General features: G+C 33.0%; 1 protein-coding gene across 1 annotated transcript; it reads left to right on the forward strand.

The window, feature by feature from the left end:
• The first annotated feature begins 1574 nt into the window (after positions 1 to 1574).
• LOC120338394 (retinol dehydrogenase 12-like) lies at positions 1575 to 10274 on the forward strand. Its single transcript, XM_039406378.2, has 8 exons — positions 1575 to 1804; positions 2678 to 2827; positions 3759 to 3848; positions 4202 to 4354; positions 4767 to 4872; positions 6089 to 6300; positions 8676 to 8847; positions 9023 to 10274. The coding sequence occupies exons 2-8, from the start codon at positions 2701 to 2703 to the stop codon at positions 9195 to 9197; spliced, it is 1035 nt and encodes a 344-aa protein (XP_039262312.2). The 5' UTR covers positions 1575 to 1804; positions 2678 to 2700; the 3' UTR covers positions 9198 to 10274.
• Positions 10275 to 10729: the final 455 nt, after the last annotated feature.

Below are 10729 nucleotides of genomic sequence, written 5' to 3' on the forward strand. Positions count from 1 at the left end.
CAAAAAAAAAACTGAATGATAAAACATTCTATATCACATTACAAAACGTTATTTCCTATTTATATACAAAAAGTATATATGTAGTATTCGGCGCCTTTTCGTTTTTTTACGCTGAGTATTCGTATTTAGGCGTAATTAGGGTTGGAATTGTACTGGGATGGTTGTACGCCTTACTACATTCATACGGCCTTAAATATGCCTAAATGTCCTGAAAATACTCATGTCTTCGTATATTGGTAGCAGGCAGCTGTTTGTCCACCGGCTTCTTTCCCGATGATAAAGACTATAAGTAATACGGCCATTTAAAATATCGATCGAAATCGACAGATTCCTAAACGACGACGTCGCAACTGAAACTGAAAAAGTCTGACAGGCATCACGTTTTTGGAGCAATGTTGTCTTATTTCTACGGCGTTGCTTATTTAAGCCTCGGGTCGATTTTGTGTTTTCTTTGATAAATCCCCTTTCCATACTAGAGCTTTATTTGATTCGATAGTCGAAAACAATTCATTTGGAATTAGAAATTTAACAGACGGAATAAATATATATATATATATGGTAATGTTTTACCCGCCATCAATTGTTACATTTTTATATGAAAATGATACATTTTACAGGCGCGTAATCAAAATTATATTAAACCCGCTAGATAGGTGATTATATATTTCAATAAAAACCCAGTCTCTTCACTGAGAACACCTGGTCCGACTCCAAATTACGTCTCAATTTGTGTCGCAAACTACGCCTTAAAAATATTCTATATATATATAATACAAAATATAATAATAGATCGAAACTTGCTTGCGGTTGCGGGCACAATTCCCATCATGCAATCTGGCCTCCAGAAGCCTGCGATTTTAACACCCTGTCGTATAAAACAGCGTTTTTGATAGTAGAGTGAATCATTTTCGAAAACGCGTCAAAACTGCGCAAGTTTTACAGAAGAGTTGTGAAGGCAAGAGATTTTGCTCTTTCCATTTACAATTAACTTTGAACTGACAAATTTTTACCCCTAAACCCCAATATAAAACAAATATTTTTTGCTTACATTTAAAATTCGATAATATATTGTTTTTCACAAAATAAAATCTATATATAAAAATGTTTTCATATTTCACTTAAATATCCTCCCCATCAAACGATGTAAAAACACTCCTGTATATTTGACTTGGTAACGGCTCACTGATGTTCGTGCCAGCATTGTTATTTATTTCTAGTTAATACGTGCGTGCGGTTGAATCAACACCCAATGCAAACATACGTCATGAATGCTAAAACTTGTCTGAGAGTAATTTGATACATTTGGCATTTGCAAAATAACATTTCATAAATCTTCGGGAAATTTATACATTGATAAAACGAAAATAAATAAGCACCACTTTATACGAAACTAAGAATCGAATGACGATATCTACGTCAAACCGACGTGCATTACGTCAAAAGGCCCGGCCTGAAGTTAAAAATAGCGCGAAATGAGACAATGAAGGTTTGTCCACGTGACAAAAGAATGCTTGATTTTAAAACTAAATCACCTACCGCGTAGCCGATGACTTCACATAAGCATGTCGAGAGAAAAATTTCCGGTTGGACATTTTGAGAGTGATTATCGCTTAACTTTTCAAGTAGAATTGACGACTCATATCATTTATCCCACGATATTTTTTCTCAACCTAATCAGGATTCGTGAAACGGACTTTGGTGGCAGAAATTAAAAAGGAACTCTTCGACGTTGAAAACGCCAGTACAAGGATTAGAGTGCCCAGAGGCGAAGTAACGTACAAATATTGCACACAAAAGTGCGACGGTAATAAAATGTTAATTGCTAAATTTATTTACTTTGGGAATGCGGTGTGTGCGATAAATAGCAATAATATTATTAGTTATTTAATATCGCGCTCGACTAAGAATAGCTCTTGCATTTCGTTAATGGTTAATAAACAGCATTACATTTCCATGTTGTCAGTATTTACTTTTTATGGCGAATGAGCTCATAGGGGCATGGTGGCTTGTTTACTTGACCATCGGAATTCAGATGTGTGTGTTCATGCATTTGCGGATTATTATGAATACCAGTAAAGGAATTAGGGGGTTTAGAAGGTAAAATAAATCGGGGGTTTAGGGGTAAAATAAATATGGGGTTTGAAGAAAGCCAGATTTGCATCAGTTAATTTGGAATATTGTGGTGTTTTTTGTAACCACAGGAAACACGCTACTAATTATTGTACTTTGCATCCACTTATAACCAGGATTCGGATATTACAATTGCAAATGCTCAAACAAAATTACTTTTGACAATAAAAAAGGACAAACAGTAATCCGTTTGCTATGTCATGGACTAATTGTATTCAAATCTATAGCGTATTTATATATATGCTGCATAAATGTTTTGAATATAAACTACGTCTTATGTAACTAATAATTTGGCGGCTTGGACTTACATTCATATGTAAACTTCCATATGCCGCTCCAATGGTAGCGCATAGGGTTTTACTAGCTCGTACGGTGACTGCGCCCACCGATTTCCAAAGTTATGATACTCCCTTACGGTGGACGATAGTGCATACAAGGACGGTTCTCCATCACTTCCCTTCTGTACGTTTAAACTATAGGCCCACAGGAAAATAGCTTGTGAGTTGTGAAATAAATAGGTGACTAAAGGAAACTATTTTGATTTCAGATCATAGCGTAGAAGAATATACCATGAATGAGATAGCTTTATATTCAGCCTGTTGTTCGTTATGGCTATATTTATTAGCTGTTGTTATTCGAAGAAAACTGCAATGTGTTTGTGACGATCGAATGGATGGAAAAACGGTGATTATTACAGGTATATTACTACTGCTTTGTACTGAAGTTCTTCATAATCTCTTTCTTTTGCCATGCAATATCTGAAAACTGTAACTGTAAGATCGTACCGGTACTGATAACTGTTCACCGATCGACGTGGTGGCGTGTTTGCTCAGAATGCGATTGCCACAAAAGCAATACCCGCTTCGATTTTCCGAGAAGTTTTATGCTTTCGCGAGTATTATCATACGGAACAAGACACACTCCATTCTCAGAATAATTTTTCTTATTAGACTATGATGCATTGTGACGTAATATCAATAATACGTCACTGGCGGTTAAAAGAGTCAACATCCGGTCTCTTCGTCGCCCATGAACAACCCCATAATCGCTTAGTGAGCATGACGATGATAAATGAATCATACTTCATCAAATATTTGGCAATTGATGGATTGTTAACAGGCCACCACTTTGGGGTATAACATGATTCGACGTGCATTTATTTACCCAAAATTAGTGTTTTTATTTCAAACTTATATTCTTAGTCTATCCCGATATTTGAAGTAAACATAAAATTTCGAATAACAAAAATGTTTTTCCATGCTCAATCTCATTCTAACCTACTTGAAAAAAGTAGAATTAGTTGTGAAATTGAAGTGGTGTACTTTACAATCCAAGGTCGGGCCGAGGATAGGCGCTAACGCGGCCAAAGTTGAGTCCGCGATCTCAACCCGTCGTTCGTTTATTACTTAATGAAAGCCGTTCTAATTCACCTATAGGCAAAATAGTGATATATTGTACCGAATCGGGAGTATTCCAGTCCTATACGCGTGTCTGACTTGGAGAGACTATGTGAAACGTATAAGACATTTTGAATGAAAAAAAGTACCATCAACCATAATTTTGGATTCAAGAAATTTCCAATTCAATTAAATGTAAACTTCTATATCGTAAACCATTGTACATTACAGGTGGAAGCGATGGACTGGGTAAAGCAACGGCTTTTAATCTGGCACGACGTGGAGCGAGAATTATTATTACCTGCAGAGATTGGCAGAAAGGTTTCAATTTTAAAGTTTTGTTTTATTTTCATTTCTTTGCTCTTCAGCGTAATACCGGCATTTAGTTTCTAATTACACTAATGTGAACAATTTAATATATAAATACAAGCACTGCAATATTATAGATGGCAGAATAATTCATTTTCAACGAAAATATAATTGACATCGTTTGAATATATGGGCAAAATTCACCGAATTGACAATACTGTTTCATTTTTTGTAAAATTATTACTATTCTGATTCAAAATTATTTAGAAGACGTAAAGAATTACTAAGTCTTCGAATATGGGCGTCCGTAGTCCCCGTGATTCATTTTCCCGTCCATTTTTATTGAAAAATGACTTTATTTTAAGGTTTAGCAGTCAAACAAGAAATTGAGATGAAAACTGATAATTCGGAAATAATATTAAAAAAGTTAGATTTGTCTGATTACACATCTGTTCAAAAATTTGTTGATCGAATCGTAAAAACAGAAGAAAAAGTCGACGTTTTAATAAACAACGCAGGTAAGTACAAACAGGCCCAAATATTTAATTTATCATTCTAAGACTTTGAATATTTCCCAGCACTTTTTTGGTTGAATTTAAAACAATGTTTACCACATTGACAAGATCTTAAGTGGATAATATATGGATAAGCACACTTAAGTTTTTTTTCTCCGGCGGCCATGACATTTAATATCATTATATTGTGCAATTAAGTCGTTGCAGGAACTCTATTTTAAAGAAAATTGTATATAATTAAAAAAGAAGTATTCAATTTCTACGAATGTTATGTAATTTAAAGCAAAAGAAATTGCATAGCTTATTCCTAGCTTGTCCGGTTAATATACAGATTGCCAAAATTTTTCGTTTAATTTTATTTTTTCTGAGACATATCCCATCAACGGCGCAATCTTATCTTTATTTATTATTCCAGGAATCGGTATCGGATCCACGGTTAATAAAAACGGACATCCAATCATTTTTGCTACAAACCATCTTGGACCATTCTTATTAACACTCTCACTGATGGATTTGTTGAGGTGAGATCACAAATTATAATTACGTTGTTAGTGCTTGCAATTACGAAAATCTAAAATACTTTAAAATATTTCCAACTTTTAATGCTATATCATTACTTTCTCATACTTTTGGAAAAAAACCGAACAAACCAAATATTGCATATGAATCTGTTTTGAAGCAAAATAAAGATGAGCGATGTAAAAAAAATCGATATAATTTAAAGCTATGTAAAAGTTGATGGGAATCGTAAATTTTCAGCAAAAACAGCAAATTTTACAGAAATATCAGCTAGTCTAACTTTTGCTGACTTTTTGTTATTTATAAATTCCATTGAAATCAACTTTTTTAAATAAAGTCCTTTTTTAACTTTTTCATCTTAATTATGTTCTTCCTCTGTCAAAAGCTGATATATATATGTGATTTCCACAAAACATCACAAACCATGGCAATTTTTCCCTTGCGTTTGGTAAATATAAAACAGAATTCTTGGAGAAAAAACTTGAGATGTTTTCTTGAACCCCATTCGCATATTTTCTCTGAATTCCCATTTTTTATGAAGATAAATTTGGGTTTAAATCGCTGACGATCCATATTTTAAAATTCAAGTGTTTTACGTATTACGGTATTGACGCACGATGTGACATTTTGACTTTTTTTTAAATGTTTCTCCCCTTTATTGTCAAAACAAGTTTTGAGTTGGAAACTGGATACAATTACAGGGTGGTCTATATGTTGACAAAAGATCATTTGCTAAACCACAATCTATTTTGATTTTCTAGATTTTACAATATTTTTACAATGTTACATTGAATAATTCAATCGTACTTTCTTCATTTTTCGACAATCATTTTCTCAAAAAATAAAAGGTCACGCGAACTCACTCAGAAGTCAACGAGACTCAACTCGGAGTGAAGCCACGGTAGACCATTATTCATAGCGGTTACTACCAGAAAATTGACTTGAGCCCATTCACTTGAGAATTGAAGCAGTCAAGTAGCGAATTTCACATAAAATATCAAATTTAATATCAGACCATTGAAATATCTAATCATCCACTAATAGCCACATCCACAGAATGAGAATGGTTTCATCGGTACCGCCACAATCGCGTCCTTTTCATTGCCAAATCGGGTTAGTAAGCCAACCAAAACTAATAGGTCTAGATTAGAGAAGCCATATTCGAGGATTAGTGTTTCATTCCATAACCGACATATTTTCTTATTCAAAATTTTCCAGAAAGTCGTCAAATCCAAGAATCGTTTTTGTTTCTTCGGTCGGTCATCGATGGGGTCATATTGAATTTGATACGATTGAAACAGAGGACGGAGGTTCGGTACCAGCACAATTCCGTGCTTACACTCAAAGCAAATTGGCTCAGATATTATTTATGAAAGAACTTCATAAAAGGGAACATAAAAATGGATTCAGCGTTTTTTCTGTTCAACCTGGTAAGTTTGATCATGAAATAAATCGCGATTGATTTGGTTAGATAATAAATTTTTATTTGACATTTACAACTTTAATGGCACTTGATTGGATAACACGTATTGTGTAGCTGCACTAAAAAGCAAATCCGTTGTCTACTCTATAGGACAGCCCATTAGACCTGTAAAAATGAGGCAACTCTTATGAGGAAAGATACTTTATTTAAATTCGTATTTCCAACTGCTTTCATTGGGCAGACTTTGTCGAGAAAGATATTTTGTCCGGTCCAAACCTAATGATTAGTTTGTCGCTTGTTGCATTTCTAAAGTTCTATTTGTTACAAGTCGTGTCACACTTGAGATAGAAATGTCAAAAAATGGTAATTTTCGTTGCGATTTTGCAATAATAATATGACGTGGACAGTTCAAAAGAGGTGAAAGACTAGTGCTGTGTGATATTTCAAATACCAGTCGTGAAAGTTATACACTATACTACCTCCAAATTCATACTAAAATAATATGATTTATATTAATATTACCTCAAACGTCAAACTTCGCGTGCGCAGATAATATCGAAGGGTTTTGTCGTGTGCACGATACATTTATTTATCATTTATCTACAAGCATCAAGCTTACACGGGTCCGATAATTGCTCTCTGTAATCAGATAATTGATCTTTGCTTTGAAAGTGGAAGGTTATTCAAACATGTCGTACATCAGTTTTGTTTTACTTAACATTTAAAAAGAATTGGACAATGATTTACTTTGTCCCTGTGAAGGATATAATTCATTTAACAAAGCAGCAATCGGTGCAAAATTGCAGACAAATGAATAACCGCAAAAATGTATATATAATTACCACGTTTTTCAATATTTAAAAGTATATCATCGAGCTGAAAAACTACTTAATAAAGAGAAAATTTTATCACATTCAATCATAGATGACGTTATGTAAAAATAAATGACGGCTTAACAATTTCGCGATATGTCAAGATTAGTTTAGGGTTTTTTTCGATTCTAAATAATTTCCGAAACAAGATAAGAAGCAATAAGGTACAATTACCTTTATAAAAAAAAACATTACTTATGTTGTTTTTTGTTTATTATATATAGTTTTATTCTAGTTTATTACATTTGTGGGCGACGGAAAATGTGTAGACGTTTAATTAAAATATAACATATGGTTTTAATCTTTAAACTACTCAAAATAACAATAAACAAGAACGAAAAAGATATAATTTAGTAAAACTACTTTACTTGCTTTCGAGTGTTGCTGTTTATTAATTTTTCTATTGCTTCTCCATTTTTTTTGCTAAACTTTAGTAATACATCACAGATAGTGTTCCTTGAAAGTCACATTCATTAAAATTTCTATTGGTAAACGTGGCAACATAGATGACATAATATAATCTGAGAGATAATCTAATTGTCTCTTTGTAACAAATTAGTTGTTTGGCATGTTTGTGGCCTATGATTTCGCTTTATAAAACGTCGATTCACTCCGAAAAAACTCTGGGGATTTCGCAATTCAATAACGTCATTATGTGATAAAATAATTTGAAGATGATAAACGAATAACGGTCGTCATCATAAATCGGTCTTTAAATTACATTTACTATTTTAAGGATTGAGAAATGAATCTAGAATAGCAATGAAATGCCAAAGATGATCGATGGCATTGTGATATGGAACACGCTTCAAAAGTGACATTATACTTTGCGATACGGAAACATGATGGCGTTGGACACTCACAAACTATAATTGTTCAAAATATCTAAATCTATGTAATAGGAATGAAACCGATCGAGTCACTACCCCGGAAATACCGGACCGGAAAGAAGCCGGTCTTTCCAAAAATAGCAGCGTGAATAATATCCGTCTTAAAAACTTTCCGAAATAATTTAATTTAATAAAAATTTTAATAAAAAATTTTCGATTATGTAATATCGGATATATTCTAATTACGACATATTAAACAGATCAATTTTCTTTCATAAATTAAAATGTAAATATATATATATATATATACAAAATACATTTGGCAATACAGAAAAATAGAAAATAATGTTGTTTTGATTGATGTCATATTCAACAGATCAATCTGCACAAATCAAAATGTAAATATATACAAAATACATTTGGTAATACAGAAAAATTGTTTGATTGTCAATTTTTACCTTGATAAAAGTTGAACGGAGCCTATTGCTATGACTACCAGATATTGAATGATCAGAATTTGAAATTATATGTAAAATCGAAAATTTACTATATCGAATTTAACCGATCATAATCCACTAGAGAATGCCCAAAAAAAATTACAATTCCGTAAAACGAATCTGTAACGTAACGAAACAAGAAGATGGAAAATAATTTGTAAATTTTCATCATTTTACTTTCAGGTACAATTTTCACGGGAATTTTCCGAGGTTTTCCATGGTTGCTTAAACTCATTACGTACCCATTGTTCTATTTAATTTTGAAAACAGCTGATGAAGGTTGTCAAACACAAGTACATTGTAGTGTAAGCTCAGGATTGGAAATTTACAGCGGAAAACACTTCACAGAATGCAGGTTAGATATCCAAGAAAATGACAATTTGTTAAACGACTTTACATGTTTTGATATTGTTTATTCTCAGATCTTGACACAACCTAAACAATGTTTTGAATTGGATTACTGGTGCTTTATAAATAAACCATACACCACAAAGTAGAAAAGTTTGTTTATATATTGAAATTCCTTATAGGCCTGAGGAACCGATTCTGCCGGCAAATCATCAACAAATTGCTGAAGATTTGTGGGAATATTCTGAAAAAGCAGTTGGTTACTTAAGCAAAAAGTCTTCAAATATTCAACCTTACTATGAAGAAGCATCTATCCATTATTTTACAAGTTATCTTGATGATTTTCGACAACGTTGATAAACTATTAGGCAGTATTTTTTATATAAACAAAAGAGCAATGCTCTAGTCTAATATGAGAACACGAAAGCCAAAGCGAAGTGGTATCAAATCTTTCACAGTACCGGTTTATCTGACCACTAGATCACTGAAATGTCATCACCGAACCCGGGCACGGTGCGCAATTTTTTAATTTCGATGGCGTCATCACACAAAACTTCGAAGTGAAAAACGAATTCCATAAAACCTACACATATTTTTAAAATATATAAAGTAATAGCCTTCCAGCGACAACAAGCAAGCTTTAGCCAGTGAAAATTTGAAAGCAATTGGCCCAGTAGTTGGAGAGAAAAGCGATTTTGCACAAGAACAACATAATAACAAAACGATCAATAAGGCCATTTCTGGCCAGTAAGCGAACGCATGAAAGCAAGGGTGGCGAACGCAGTAAACCTTTTCCGTTAGCATTACTTGTTTTTTCAGCATTGATCCTCGTCCAATGAAGCCAAACTTTTCGATCTGTTTATCATTGATCAATCATTTGCCAAACCTTAATCTTTTATTTTCTATACTCTGCCACATTTAATATTACAAATATCCTTCTACTAAGTGAAAATATCATATGTTCATGTCTGATACGAATGTTCTTGGTGCTGTTTACATGCAATCCGATTATGGCTTGTCATGTTTACATTTCGATTACGCAGATAAAGCCAGCCAATTACTTACCCATGAAATCCATTGTAATCCGTCCATATCAACTACTCAGCAGAAATTATTCAGACAATGCAAAAATGCAATCTGCAATTTCTTTTGCAATGCATGATAAATAGAACGATATTTGTATTTACAACTAGATCAAATCTGCCTCTATTAAGAGATATCTTGAATTACACTGTAAAGCCTGATAATTTACAACTTTCTAACAGTATATTTTTTATTACTGCTAGTTCGTATATCATATTTGTATTTCAGCAGTGTACAAATGTGTGTTATATAGCGTAATTTAATTCCCTTTGATCGTTATTGTTTTTACATAATAATTATTGGTTAATTAATCATATACCTATATGCAAAATAAATTCAATTTGTGAATCACATGTAGTATTTGTATGAATTGCACAGTACACTTATGGGCGTAAAAAGTGAACATGAATAAGGCCTAAGGTAAGACAAAAGAAAGACTCATTAGAAATATTTAATGTAGTGGAAGTCTGTTAGTTTATACAAATAAATGTTTGTATATCTATAGATAATTATCCTGGGAACTGAAAGTGTGTTTATATAAAATGCAATGAGAAAAGTAATAAACAAATGTTGTATTCAAGGTAATATTGTGGAATTTGCATTGAATCCAATTTGCAGATTTGGAAGCAATTTTGCCACTAGAAACACCCTGGCAATATCTCAGGTCTTAGCTCGCCGATGATATTCTACCTGTGTCACTTGTAAATCTAAGCCTACGATCAAATGGAACCGCAGGTTTACTGGCAAAAGATACTATATCAAGTAATTTTTTAAATTTACAAAACTAACCCAATAAATCAACCAAA

The sequence above is a fragment of the Styela clava genome, chromosome 10 (assembly GCF_964204865.1).
Source record: "Styela clava chromosome 10, kaStyClav1.hap1.2, whole genome shotgun sequence".
Taxonomy (NCBI): Eukaryota; Metazoa; Chordata; class Ascidiacea; order Stolidobranchia; family Styelidae; genus Styela; species Styela clava.